Source organism: Rhinolophus sinicus, linkage group LG18, assembly GCF_036562045.2.
Source record: "Rhinolophus sinicus isolate RSC01 linkage group LG18, ASM3656204v1, whole genome shotgun sequence".
Lineage (NCBI taxonomy): Eukaryota > Metazoa > Chordata > Mammalia > Chiroptera > Rhinolophidae > Rhinolophus > Rhinolophus sinicus.
Genome location: NC_133767.1, coordinates 14219201 through 14232828, shown reverse-complemented (window position 1 = coordinate 14232828; position 13628 = coordinate 14219201). Strand labels below are relative to the sequence as shown.

At 58.6% G+C, this 13628-nt stretch overlaps 1 protein-coding gene across 3 annotated transcripts; it reads right to left on the bottom strand.

The window, feature by feature from the left end:
- Positions 1 to 4243: 4243 nt before the first annotated feature.
- Positions 4244 to 12157, bottom strand: LOC109439415 (serine protease 27). Of its 3 annotated transcripts, none has more exons than XM_074322854.1 (8): positions 11779 to 12157; positions 10973 to 11181; positions 7584 to 7610; positions 7068 to 7154; positions 6764 to 6926; positions 5451 to 5722; positions 5055 to 5224; positions 4244 to 4625 (listed from the first exon to the last, which is right to left on the bottom strand). In XM_074322854.1, the coding sequence occupies exons 2-8, from the start codon at positions 11019 to 11021 to the stop codon at positions 4332 to 4334; spliced, it is 1062 nt and encodes a 353-aa protein (XP_074178955.1). In that variant the 5' UTR covers positions 11022 to 11181; positions 11779 to 12157; the 3' UTR covers positions 4244 to 4331. The 3 variants fall into 3 exon arrangements, with proteins under 3 accessions (XP_074178955.1, XP_074178957.1, XP_074178956.1); XM_074322856.1 differs by having other exon boundaries at positions 7047 to 7154; positions 11779 to 12155; XM_074322855.1 differs by lacking the exon at positions 7068 to 7154 and having other exon boundaries at positions 11779 to 12155.
- Between the last annotated feature and the right edge of the window lie 1471 nt (positions 12158 to 13628).

The window sequence follows — 13628 nt, the reverse complement described above, 5'->3', positions numbered from 1 at the left end:
GTCCACCTGTCTTGTCTCTGACTCTGGCCAAAAGGATCAGCTTCACATTTATCCAAATCCCCCCACTCCCACCCACCCCTGCAGCTGCTCTGGCTTTTCCTGGGAAAGTTCCTGGGATGCCCTTGACGCTCCAGGGAAATTGCTGTTCCCATGTCCCCTGGAGAGCTCTGGCTCCCTGAGGCTGGCTGGGATGGCCTTGACCTCACATGTTGGAATCTCCGGCTTTCCAAACTCCCGGCCTTGTTGGAGTGTCTGTCTTGTTTCCAGGTGTGTGGCCAGCCTGGCCAGGGGCCCCGCCTGCCAGGCTAGGGGCGGGAACTGCCTGCTTGGGGGCTGGGCTCTTGGGCGCTTGGGGTACAGCCCAGGGTACATGGGGAAGGACTCCAAGTTCTGCTCTGAGGAGTTTGCTTTCCAAACAGACTCCACTTGGCATCTCCCAGCTTCCTGATGCCAAGAGTGAACCTGGATATGCCTCCAGTTCTCTCTGCCAGGTGGGTACTCGGGAGAGGCCCAGAGCATCTCGGGTGTCCCCATGGAAGCCCTGAGCTTGTTTCCTGTCCAAGCAAAGGACTGGAAAGGAGACTCCTGTCTAATCTGGGTCCTGAGGCTGAGGAGAGAGCACTAACCCTTGACCTTGTGCTGCAGGTATAGCCTGCCCACTGTGGGTTGTGTGGGGCGGGGCAAGGAACTGTTCTCAGGGCCACCAGCCCTGTAGCTTCAGGAAGCCAGTAGGCAGGGCAGGAGAGGGAGTGGGGGACTCGGCATGTGCAGGCTCCCTGCTTGGGCCCCCAGCTGCTGGGCCTCCTGCAGAGCCCGTGCCTGCAGCATCCAGGGCCCCGCTCAAGAGCAGGCACCGCTCCTCGTCCCCTCATCTTGTCCCTTCTCTCCCCTGCATTTACTAGTGTCCACCCAACAGGCACTTCTGGCATCTTCTGTCCTCCCCAGCGCTGGTGGCAGTGGCTGATTGCTACCCCACTGCCCACTGGTCACTGAGCCCAACTGAGGCAATAAAGGACTGAGCCTGCAGTGCAGCTGTGTGCCCGTCCTACAGAGTCTGTGTGCTCAGGCCTGTGGGACAGACCCAGGTGTCTCGCAGCCGGTGGGGTCGGCATCCTTCAGCAGAAGCAGTGCCACTCCCGCACTTCTGGAGTGAACCAGGCATCCCTGAGACGCACCACAGATCTGGACACATGTACGACCCCCAGGTCAGGAAGGAGGGTCTCTGGTTTGGGAGCTTTGATTTGCACCCCCTCTTTGCCTTTCCCTCCTCCCTGCCGTCCAAGCACTTGAGATCTGGATGGGGGCATTGGGCCTGGATCTCGGCTCAGGGCACAGAGCCTGCCCTGTGACATCAGAGCCATGGCTGACCTCTGGTCCTTGAGGCCAGAAGCGGTCTGGGGTCCTGGCCCAGCAGTGTTTCTTCCTGCAGCTCCCATGGGCTAATCATTATGCTTACAGGTGGGGGGAAATTTGTAGTGTGTGTGCACATGTGTGCATTTCTGGGCTCGGTTGTGGGCCCCAGAGGAGCTGTCTGGCCCCTCCTGTTGCTTCACCTGTAGGCTGCTGTGGTTGCTGCGAGGTGGGCCTTAATCTTGGGCTCCTGCCCAGGGCTGGGCCCACTGCCCTCTGCCCCGCTTCGGGGCAGTCTCTGGTTCTCCGAAGTGTTCTTCCTGCAGCTGGCGGGGCCCTGGTGCCACTGCCTACCCACCTGGCCTGGCTCTGAGGTGCTGCTTGGCGGCAGTGTGGAAAGTTTTGTGGGAGAGGGGACCCCTGACAGCTGGGGGCATGTGTCTCCTTAACCTCCTCTCACAACACTAAGCTCGCCATGAACTGTGAATGGCATGACATAAACCTTTCCTTTTCAATCTCCCGGTTTCTGCAAGAGTGTTTGCCCTTCCTCTCCGCATGCCCTTCCTCTCCACGGCCATCTGGTTGAGCATCTACGCTGGGTCTTGGCAGGGACAGTGTTGGGGCAGCCCAGGAGTGGGGGAACTGTGCCCTCATCGCGCTGGCCACCGCCTTGGATGGGCAGTTTGTAGCAGCTCAGTGGCTGTGTGAGGACCCCAGACTCCCCCTCCCAGCCCATCTGGCTGGGGCATCACGGGGGTCCAGGCTGCCCTGGCATCTGCCCCTCCTCCTTGTTAGCCCCTTGGGACCTGACCAGACCCCTACCCTGTAGCAGGAGGATCAGGGTATACTGGGGGATCCCAGAGCACCCAGAAAGCTGGGACAGCAGGCAGAAGGAGGCAGAGATGGGTGGGCAAGTCCTCCAAGAGGAGCCTGGTCCTTGCCCGTGTCCACGCAGTCCGGCTTCACTGTGGTCTCCCCACAGAGGCTGCAGAGGGGCCTTCCTCCAGTGACCACCTAATCTCCAACCACCACCACCACCACCACCACCACCACCACCACCACCACGGGGCCTGAGTCTTTTTATAGCCCTCGAGCAGAGTGGAGGGTTTGTCTAGGCCTCTCCAAGGCTGCGGGACCCAGGCCAGCCCCTGCTCCTGGCCAGGATGACCCAGAACTTGTCCCTGGGGCTGCCTTCAGGACACCCCCATCCTGGTGCCACATCCCACCCCTCTGCCTGGGCCTCGGTGTATTTGCTGTCCCCTGACAGACGTGGAGCCCATCTCTGGTCTAGAGAAGGAATGCAGCAGACAGCTCAGTCGCCAGAGGGCCACAGAGCAGCCAGCAGGGAAATGGGGTGAGCCAATGCCAGTCGCTATGCCTCCTGGTCCTCCCTGCCTGGAGTCCGGGATGCACTGGGCAAAGTGGAGCACAGCAGGGAATTCAGTATTTGTCCCTAGGGCCCGTCCACAGCTGGTGCTGGCTAAGTGCTTATTGATTTATTCCATAAATATCCAGGCCGTCTATCTTCCCGGCACTGGGCGGGCAAACTGTGCCTGTGCTCGTGCACGCATGCGTGTTTCCGTGTGCACCGGTATGTAAGTCAGGATGGGTGGGCATGTATTATGTACTAGTGAATATGTGCATGGATGTGCACACGCGTTTGCACGAATGTGCCTGTGTGCTATGCTAGGGAGTGTGTACGTGTGTGTGTGCAAGGAAGCAGTAGACATATCCCTGTCCTAGGAGTCTCGTCCAGTTCCCAGTTGCTGAGCGTGGCAGGTAAGCCCAGGTACCTTTTGAGAATCAGCCCCCATGGGGTGGGGAGCTGACCATCTGGCTGCAGAAGCGGCCTGCTGTGGACACGCCCGGGCCACCCTGCGAACCTGAGGTTGCCCCATGGGCGTCTGTGCCATCACCACAGGGCCGGAGCACACTGGGGCTTGAACTCCAGACACCTGTTTCTGCTGGATTCCTGGTAGTGACAGGCCAGAATATGGCACACGGGGAAGGAGGGCTGGGTCTAGGGAGATTGTGTGGGGTGGCTGATGACAGGCATGCAGGATTCTGGCTCCTTTCTGAATTTGAGGGGAGGGGCTTTGCACAAACCATTATAGACACCAAGTCTGGCCTGAACTCTGAACACTGGAAATAGGAAGGAAGGGGTCCCAGCACAGGGAGGTGCCAGAGCCTCGGCCTCCATGGCCCCAAGTGGCTGGGGCCTTGCCTCCTCTGTGTGACACCTGTCGTAGCTCTGACTGCCCAGGAGTGGGGGACTCGAGGAGGCCACGATGGTCCCTTCATCCTGAGCTTTGGGGATGTCGAGCCTCCTGGGGCGTTGGGTCTGCCGGGCCCCAGTGGAGCTGTGCCCAGGCAGTTTTGAGGGGGGTGTGCACATGAGCCCAGGGAGGTATCCATATCTGCCTCTCCCTGCTATATCCTCTGGCACATTACGTACCATGAAAAGCAGGTGGGAGCGCCGTCCCTGGTACAGGAGAGAAACAGGCTGAGGGGGCAGTGATCTCCCCATGCCTCACAAACCCCTCCTCCAGGACCCTCTGCCAGGCCGCTGTTGTTTCTGTCACTGCTCCCCTTGGCGGTACTTAGGGTGAGGGCCGCATTGGCAAGGACAATGAGCAGGGGAGCTGCTCGCCTGTGAGGGGACCTGGGACGGTGTCACAGGACGCAGAGGCCCTGGACTCCAGGGATATCCAGCCTGTAGTGTGGCTGCTGCAGCTCCCTTCCCACTGGGAGCCTCCCTTCCACATGCTCCACCCCTCCACGTGCCCCCACCAGCGCCCCCAACTCACAGCTCCTCAGCACCTCCCCCCATCCGGTGCCTCATCACTGCCCTCCTTCCCCCAAGGGTCCACAAAACCCACTGAGATTGGGTTTTTATTGGAGGGGAACATAAATAAAAGTAACTGGGCATTTGAGAGAAGGGAGAATCAGCTATTTACAAATGTACATGTGGGCCCTGGGACTCAGAAGCAGGTGAGCAGGGCCACGAGGCCCAGGAGGACGGTGTGGGCTGCCAGGCAGGGTGCAAAGTTCCGATCAAGGGGCTGCTGAACCCGGGGGCCCCGCTTCTGGCCATCCGACCTAGTGTGCTGGAACTGCAGTTCTGGAATGATCCGATGGATCCAGTTATAGTGGGAGGTGACCCGGATGTAGACGCCTGGGCGGTTCCGGCGGGCGCAGCCCTCACCCCAGCTGATGACCCCAGCCTGCAGCCACGACTGGCCTTTGAGGCACACCAGAGGGCCCCCCGAGTCTCCCTGCAGAGGAAGCAGAGGCACTGTCAGAGCGCACAGGGGCCCAGGAGCCAGCAGGCACACAGGTGGACATACACATCTGTCTTCCTTTGTCCCTCTCAGCTCCCTGCCCTACAAATGGCCCTGCCCAGCTCCTCTCACACCACTGGCTGGTCCTTCCTTTTCTGTCTTGGAGCGCCCATTTCTTTATCATCCCCAGACCACCTGCTCGGAGGGGTGTGTTGAAATTGTGTTTTCCTGGCCCTTACTACAGACCTACCGATGGACTCCCCTGGGCGGGGTCCAGGAGTCTGCTTTTCCCAGCTGACTGAATGCACAGCTCTGTGGGCCCTCCTGCTGGGGCCTCATTCACCTGGGGCTGGCACCCACCTTGACCTGGGGCTAGGGGACAGGGCTCAGTCAGCCTCCTGGGCAGCCCATCCCAGCTCCTACCTTGCAGGCGTCCTTTTTGCCCTCAGCGAAGCCAGCACACAGCATGTCTTCCTTGATGGTTTTCAGCTGGAAGCCGGACTCAGCATCTTTGCTATAGAGTACGTTGCACTTGTGCGTGTCAATGATGGGCACGGCGAGTTTCTGCAGGATTCGAGGGTTGGGCAGGCGCTCTAGGGAGGGGCAAGACAGCCGGCAGCTCAGCGGACAGTCTTACCAAGGACACCGTGGCCCTGGGTTCTCGAGAACCACAGCTCTGTCCCACACCCACTCCGCCCATTTGAGTAGAGCTCATGTGTGCCAATGCCAACAAAAAGATTGTTGGTTCAGAGTGGCCCCAAACTTCCTGGGACCTTCTCTAGGCATTTCCCCCATTCTCTCCTCACCCTGCCCCATTACCTTGCTCACTGGGGCTGCCCCAGCCGGTGACCCAGCATTCCATGCCCGTCTCAAAAATAACCGAGGGGTCAGGCACGCACACGGGGAGGATATAATTGGTGAAGGTCACGGGTGCCTCCAGTTCCACCAGGGCCACATCGGCGCTGGAGGCCATGCCCTCATACAGGGGGTTGCTCTCTACCCGCTTCACCCGGGCGTATGTGGCATGTGGCCCCGGCTTCACCAGCTGCCGTGCTCCCAGCAGGACCCGGTACAGGGATTTTTCAGAAGCGCTGGTGGGAAAAAGCAGAGAGCTGGTGTGAGACAGCCATTCCGGGGCTTCAAAGGGGGCACTGCTGGAGGGCAGGTGGAGGTGGGAAGGACTGAGGGAGAAGGTCGTGTCTTTCCTCTGCTGCCAGATACCTCCCTCCTGGCCTCCAGGTCCAGTGCCTGACGCCTTTCTGCACAGTACCTTCAAAAAACTTAATCTTCAGGGGGACACACATAGGGTGCGGGTAGTTAAGGGTGCGTAAGGTAAAGCAGCTTCAATTTCTGACTTGAATTCCCAGCTCCACCTCTGGCCAGCTGGGTGACCTTAGGCAAGTCACGTATCGAGTTCTCGGTAACTTAGTTTCCTCGGCTGTGAAATGAGGACAGTAACAGTCCCTACCTGAAAGGCTTGCTGTGGGAGATGACCGCCCACAGGAGTGCAGCTGGGGGCCAGCCAACTTGGGGTTGGCACAGCCATGCCCATGAGCCTTGGGTAAGCGAACTACTCCCTCTGAGCCTGCATTGCTAAATTTAAGATGTGAGGTTTTAAAGGAATGGCAGAGCTGTGGTGAGAGGCAAGAGCGTGGGAAACCCCAAAGGTCAGGGACCAGGTGGCTCCCAGTGTGGTAGCAGGGATGCTACCCCCTTTGATGAGGGGCTCGTCTGTAACCAGAGTCCTAGCTGGAAAAGGGAGTGTCCTGGATTTGAGGTGCAGGAGGAGCCTGTCACCATTTGCAGGGACAGGGCCCCAGGCCTGGGCTGGTGTCTCCCTGGTGAGACCAGCAGTGCATCTCCCTGCCCTGTTTCGAGGAGCAAGGGCTGGGAAGCAGCGATTGCCGCTGGAAGTGAGCCCTGAGGGTTGGACCTAAAGGGCGCTCTGGCCAGGAAGGCGGGTCAGTGTTAGAAAGGCTTCTTAGGGGGGAGGCGGTCAGATTGAGCGCTGTCCGCGGTACTGCAGCCCAGCAGGCGCTGGACTCTGTCCGCTGCGCCCCTGGTGGGGAGGGAGGCAGAGCAGAAGTGGGCGCTCAGTGGTGAGGGAGACCGTAGGGATTTGGCTGACTCACTTGGAGAAGCAGTGTGCCGCGGTGAGGACCCACCGCTCGGTGATGAGGCTGCCCCCGCAGAAGTGGCTTCCGTTTCGCTGGATGCTGACCTGCCACGGCCACTCACCCTCCAAGGCGTCCTTCCCGCCCACCATCCGGTTCAGCATCCGTGGGTGCCCGCAGACTAGGGAACACAGTCAGGGCAGCGCTCACTGGGGGTGAGTTCCATCTGTTGATCCCCTACCCCAACCCCACATTCCAGCTTCCACTTTCTGCTCAATTCTGGGCTCCCCCTTCCCCTGACCTGTTTGGGGAGGTCAGAGACCTGGGCATCCTGTCAGCTTCTGACACAGGCAGATCCTTTCCAGTTGTGGGAAAGACCCTCTGCCCCCATGGGCCTCACGCCCTTCACCTGTGAAATGGTGACAGGGGGAGGGCTGAGATCACACATATAAAGGTCTTATCCCAGGACCTGACAAACGGGCTCCCGGAAGGACAGTGGGTGTTGGGAGGGCCCCACACCGGATAGGTTACCCCAAGGGAGTCTGTTATTATTACAGCAGAATGATCTTCAGATTTTATCCTTAGCTTCTTTCCTGTCACTTTTTCTTGCCCCCATCTCTGTGCTTCATGCCTCAATGGTCCTCTTGTCCTGTCTGCACCCTGTATCAGACCTTCCTCGTGCCTGGGCTCCAGTTCGGCAACTTTTCCTTTGAGATTCCCCACGCCCCACCCATTGATTCTGGGTCTCCTTTCCGGTGTGTGTGAGAACCTCTGGCCAGTCCTGCAGCTCTCAGACAAACCCATTCCCATCCCCCCACCCAAGGGCTTTGTTGCTTACCACTCGATGCCTTGGCTCCCTGAGTCCCTGGAAGGAAGCAAAGATGGGGTGATCAGTTAACTTTGCCAAAGCCAGGGTCTGCTGCTCCCCTCCCCACCACCCAACGTGGGGCCCTCCTCTACTCCGTACCCAGCCCCGCGAGGATCTCAGGACAGTCCACAGAGGGACCCAGCAGGAGAGGCCACGGGGCCTTCAGTTTCCCCACAGCCTTTCCCTTCAAGGTCTACAGGCCCACGCCTATGGGCCAGAGCTTATCTGCAAGGGCGGACAGACTCCTTCCCATACAGGGAGCCAATCAAGAGGTGCCAGTGAATGGAACCCTGTCATGACTTGACTCTCCTGCGTGGGGCTGGATGGTTCCTCTCATCCCCGCAGCGGTCTCTTCCTCTACTCTCCATATCGATCCTTGGCTAATCCAGACTTCAGCCCTGGTACTGCGGGGTCTGCATTTCCCCCACCAGACAGCCTGGACCTGGGATAAAGGCAGAAGCCCCGGTGCTGCCTCTGCATTTTAGAGGTCTGGGGCTTCTCACACAGTCTGTTCGGAGGAGCACGTCTCCAATCTATCCTCAATCCTGAGGCTACAGCCCAGCCCCACAGGTCTCTCTCGTCTCGGGGGGAATAGAGAGAAGCCAGCCAGTGGTCATCATGGGTCGGTCTTCCCAAGATTCCCGATTCCCAAGAGCTGCACCCTTTCAGGCATTCCAGCATGCTCTGCAGTTGGAGCTCATGACCCCCTGCTGGGTTATGGTGCCTTGGGGTGGGGAGTTGAGGAGCCAGGCAGAGGGATGGGAATAGGGCGTTCTGAGATCCCATCTCTCCGGGATCCATTGCCCCCCTCCCATCTCTGTACACAGGCATAGGACCTGCTAAGAGGCCTTGACAGGAACGCCCACCCCTGGCTTGAGACCCCTTGAGACCCCAACCAGGGCAACAGTCCCCAGTCCAGTGCCAGCAACACTCTGGAAATACCTGCTCCTCCAGTAAGAGGTGCCCCCACCCAGCATATCTGGTTCGTTATGGGCAGATCTGATCAGAGCTAGGGTAGGGGGTTATGGACCTTAGCCCTCAGCATTTCACCTATGCCCCAACCCCTTTTGGGGGCCCAGAGAGTGGGACAGCTGCTTCTAAACCTGTCTTCACTCTGACCAGAAGAGGTAACCAGGTCCCAAGGCAGTGAGGGGCCCTGGGGGAGGGGCAAGCACCTTCATGGGGTGCCCAAGGACCCTGGAGGTTTTTACAGGATCCCCATTCTTCCAACCGGACTCTCAGTCCGAGAGGGTGCAGGAAAGCAGTGAGCGACAGGAGCTGTGGACGTGGCAAGAGGAGGAAATGAACACTGGGGGGCTGAGGAGGCACAAGCAGGATGGCCACGCTTCAAAGTAGGGGTGTTAAGCAGAAGTGTGGGGGCAAGGGTGGGGTCAGCCCAGGCCAGTGACGGGAATAGGAAGTCTGTCCTGGACATTCTGCTCATGGATTTGTGTTTACAAGCTGCCCTTTGAAATGCAAATGTCCCCTGAGAGGGCTGTCCCTCCAGCCCCTTCATCTGAGTACAATTTAGATTGATAGCACCCGACCCCTGCCCTTGGCTCCATGCTCTGGTTTACCCATCTGTACTCGCCAGCACTAACGTACTTACAGGCTTGTTCCCTCCTTGGGGGAATTTTCTAGAGCCTTGTCCTGGTGCTTCCCACAGTCAGCCCCCTTCCCATACACGCAGATCGATCCATGGTCCACACTCCCAGGATCAATTGTGGTCCGCCAGGCCCCCCTTGAGGCTTTGCAGGCTTCTTCACCCCAGCTTTCCTCACCTCTGGCCTCTGAGGGTTTGCTCACAACACCCCTCTTCTGGCGGCCCGTTCCTCCCCATCTCTATAGGTCCAAATCTTCAGGCCATAATCCAGATCAAGGCCTAACTGAAATGTTGGCTCCTCTAGGCAGCCCTCCTTGCTTGCACTGTCCATTTGAGAAGCTGGCTCCCTCTCCTGAGCTCTTGGTTTTCCCTCCATGCCTCACAGAGCTCTGCCCACCTTGATCACCCTGGAAGTAAAATGGCTCATCTCACCTATGGGCTCAGAAGCTCCTTGAAGGCAGAGCCCACATGCAGAGGCCTGAGCCCAGGGAATGTAGAGGGCAGAAGGACAGCGGCTGTGGAGACCTGGGCTCTGCCTTCAAGGAGCTTCTGGGCATCCTGTCAGGGGCTGGGTGAGCCAGGCAAGGGATAAGGCCCCTCATTTGGGCCCAGGGCCTATGCTCCTGTAGCTGGTGGGGGGTGGGGGGGTGGGAGAGGAAGGGGCTCAGCTGGTGGGAATTGGAGAAGCCTAAGCCTCCAGGAGGAAGAGCTAGAGGTGGGGTGAGGATGGCATTGAAGTAGTCAGACCTCTGGTCACAGCTGTTTGTGAGTCAAATGCAGGCAGCTGTTTCTACTTTGGCAATGACCTTGATTATTTAAACTCATGGAGCGATCCTGGTGTTATAACCCCTGGCCCTCAAAGGACATTGTTATCCTCGTGCCAGGAGGTCAGGAGGGGAACCCAGGGAGGCTGGCCCTTCGTGGTACCCCACAGAAGTTCCACTTTGGTGCCCTCCAACCCCTGGGAGGAAGCCTGGAGCCACAGCCAAGTTGCAGCCTGGGGTGACTTGGCTTGGCCCTGGGAGGTAATCTGAGGACAGGGAAGTGAGGTGGTGGCCGGGCTGGCCAGGCTGGCCCAGGAATGCAGGAAGGTTTCCCTGGTAGAGAGCAGCCCGCCCTGCCAGGAGCGGCAGGGCAGGTGGGGCTCCTTGCTGGTACCTGCTGACGCTGACCCAAGATTGGAAGACGGGACAGGGGTGCAGGGCCTGTTCCTCCCCATACACTCTCTCTCTAGTGGCAGCAGAAGCCTCCACCCCTGGCCCCCACTCCCCTCCTTGCACCCTACTGAGTTCCCGCCAGCCTCCTGGGGCACCCAGGCTCAGGCAGCAACTTGGCCACCCCTCCGGGAGCCCAGCTGACGGTACTCCAGGGATCTGGAACCCAGCAGCCCCTGAGTTCAGGTTCTGCGTATGTACAGCCTGTGTCTTCTTCTAGCGGATAGGGAGAGGCCAGGTGAGAAGAAGCAGAGGTCCAGAGCTTGGCCCATAAGCTTCCAGGCAAAGTAGAGGGAGAAGAGCAAAGCCCCTGCCCAGATCGCTGCCTGAGGTCCTCTCTGGCCTGTGCCCACACCGCATCCTACCTTCCCCAAGTGGGATATCTGGACCTTCTGGAGGCCCCCCCACTGGGGTGGGGAGGGGAAGCCTATGCCGCAGCCCCAGGCCTGGCCAGGAAATTGGGGCTTGCTAGAGCTCCAGGCAGGACAGAGGGGGCCCCTCTGGGAGGGAAGGACCAACTTCCTGCAACATTCAGGACTCACCAAACCGCAGCAGCAGTAGAAGCAGGGTCATGGCCGGCAGCCGCCTCATAGTCTCACACCTGGTTGGGACACTGGGCCGGGAAGAGTGGTGGCAGGAGCTCCTGGATCACTAGAGTGAGGTGCTGGCCTCCATGAAATGGGGTTTTATGCTGAAGGTGAGTGTCTGCTTGGCTATGCTGCCCAACCTGTCAGCCCAGCCCGCCCAGCTCCTGTTGGCAGGAAGGAGGCACCTCAGAACCCCAACTCCTCCATGACCTGGCCCTGAACCCCAAGGGGCCAGACCCCTCACCCTAATGCACCGTAGGGTCTTGGGGCCAGGGTGCACCTGTCCCATTAGCACGCCTGTGACCTGGGGTTCTGCCTACAACCATGAACTGACCACAGACACCTCCCAACTGGCCACAAGCTTTATGTAAGCTGACTGCAGTCCACCAGTCAGACCATCCCTGTTTCATTCATTCATATTTATTGAGCACCTATCACCAGGCATCAGAGCCAGAGTCCTGGTTGTGGCTTACACGAATGGGGGGGGAGGGTGAGGGAAAGCGGAGGGGCGGCGGTGCTGGGAAAAGTACAGGTCAGTGGTGCTCATGGAACAAAGAAGAGCTGGAGAAGTAATCAGAACGTGTTGAGGGGCGGTCCCCAGTGTCTCTCACGGGCCCTCACCCCAGGAAACTGGGTCCCAGGAGTCCCCACCAAAAGGTGCTGTCCAAATAACCGCCCCAGGGTGGCCCCAACGCCCATCCTCAGGGCTGCACCCTCCTCCTGGGGCCGGGGGCGGGTTGGGGGAAGGGGCTTCCTGGAACCTGCGGGCCGGGGCGGGCGGGGCGGAAGCTGGTTCTGGGAAGGTCCGGACGACCGTCCGGGCGTCCCTGCCCTGGGCGTGGCGGGCCGGGCTCCTGGACTTGCGGCTGCAGCGGCGGAAGCAGCTCCGGGAGGAGGTTATTTGGGCCACGGGGATGACGTCAGAGCCGGAGTCCGGTCTGGGGCGGCCCCACCCCTCTCAGGCCACGGGGTCAGGGTGGGGGTGAAGCCCTAGACAAGGTTCGGCGATCCCGCCAGGCCGGGGATGGGGGCTCTGGATAGCAGGCAGAGGCCTGCCTGGGTTTCCCTGCCTGCACAGAGGGTGCACATGTGGATAGGGTGTGCTGTGGTATGCCGCAGGAGGTAGGGGAGCCGGCAGCCCCCCCGCCCTCTGGCCTAGACCTTGGCGGGTGTTCCTCGTCAGCGCAGGCGGCCCTCTAGCGGCCAGCAGCAGCAACAGCAGCAGCAGCGTGGGGTCGGCAGGGCAGGATGCGCGGGGCGAAGGTCCCCTCTTCTCCAGCGAGAAGTGCTCACCCTCAATTCGGACCTGCCACCCAGGTGCTGGCCCGCCCTCTCCCGCCCCCTGCCACCTTGTCCCTCTTCCGCACCCCACCAGCGTTGTCCCTGGAGTTCCCTGTGGGCTGTCTGGGCGAGCTGCAGGGAGTGAGGGAGCGCAGAGTGTGGGAAGAAGGATTCCAGACTCACTCCTTCGTTCATTCGTTGTTCGTTCATTCCTTCGTTCTATAAGTGTTTTTTGAGCACATTTAGTGCCCATAGCTGTTCCAGTTATGGGAAATACCGAGGTGAACAAAACAGTCCTCAGCTTACGGTGTCCTCAATTACGGCAACACATAATTAAAGGGTGAAATGTTTAATCACAAACTGGGAAGTATTTCAAAACGTCTGGGGGACTGCATTCCTCCAGGCCCCGGCTGATCAATTGCCCCATCTCAGAGATGGTTCAGACTCTTTTCAGGTAACTGCTTCCTCTTAGATGCCTTTCTCATTTTCTCTGCTTTTTTTTTTTTTATGCCAATTCTAAGGGCAGCTCTGCCTTATTTATAGTCAAGCAAGCAACAAAAGTCAAGATGTGATCAGAAAGCGAGGATGCCAGAGAAAGTCGTGCTCTGAGGACGTGCTCTGAGGTAGTCACTCCGGTGACTAAGGAAAGAGCAGCCCAGGTTTAACCCACACCCTTGGGCCTGGAGCCTGGAGCCTGGAACACCAGGGCTGAGCCAGGAGCTGGGCAGGGGTGCGGTGCGGGCAGGAAACCAGGTCCCTTCCTCACCGTGTCCATCAAACAAATGAAGAGAATTGGAATCCAGAGGAATTCAATGACTTAAATGTTTTTGTTTTGTTTTGTTTATTGGGGAATGTTGGGGAACAGTGTGTTTCTCCAGGGCCCATCAGCTCCAAGTCATTGTCCTTCAATCTAGTTGTGGAGGGCGGAGCTCAGCTCCAAGTCCTGTTGCCGTTTTCAATCTTAGTTGCAGCCCACCATCCCATGCGGGAATTGAACTGGCAACCTTGTTCAGAGCTCGGGCTCTAACTGAGCCATCCAGCCATCCCCTTAAATGTGTTTTTAAGAAGTCAATCCCAAACAGAGAGAGCGAGAGGAAGTCAATCCCACACAGAGAGAGAGAGAGAGAGAGAGCGAAGAAAAAGAAAAAAAGTCAATCCTTTCTAAAAAAAAATAGACATTTATCAACTCTGGAAGAGGACATGTTTTCTAATGTTGGAAATCATAGTGCATATCACAAATAAGAAGAGATGTGCCCAGTAAGCTAAAAACTACAAGCAAAATTGGTTACAAAATCAAAAGGCAAACAATGGGAAAAATATTTGCAGGATA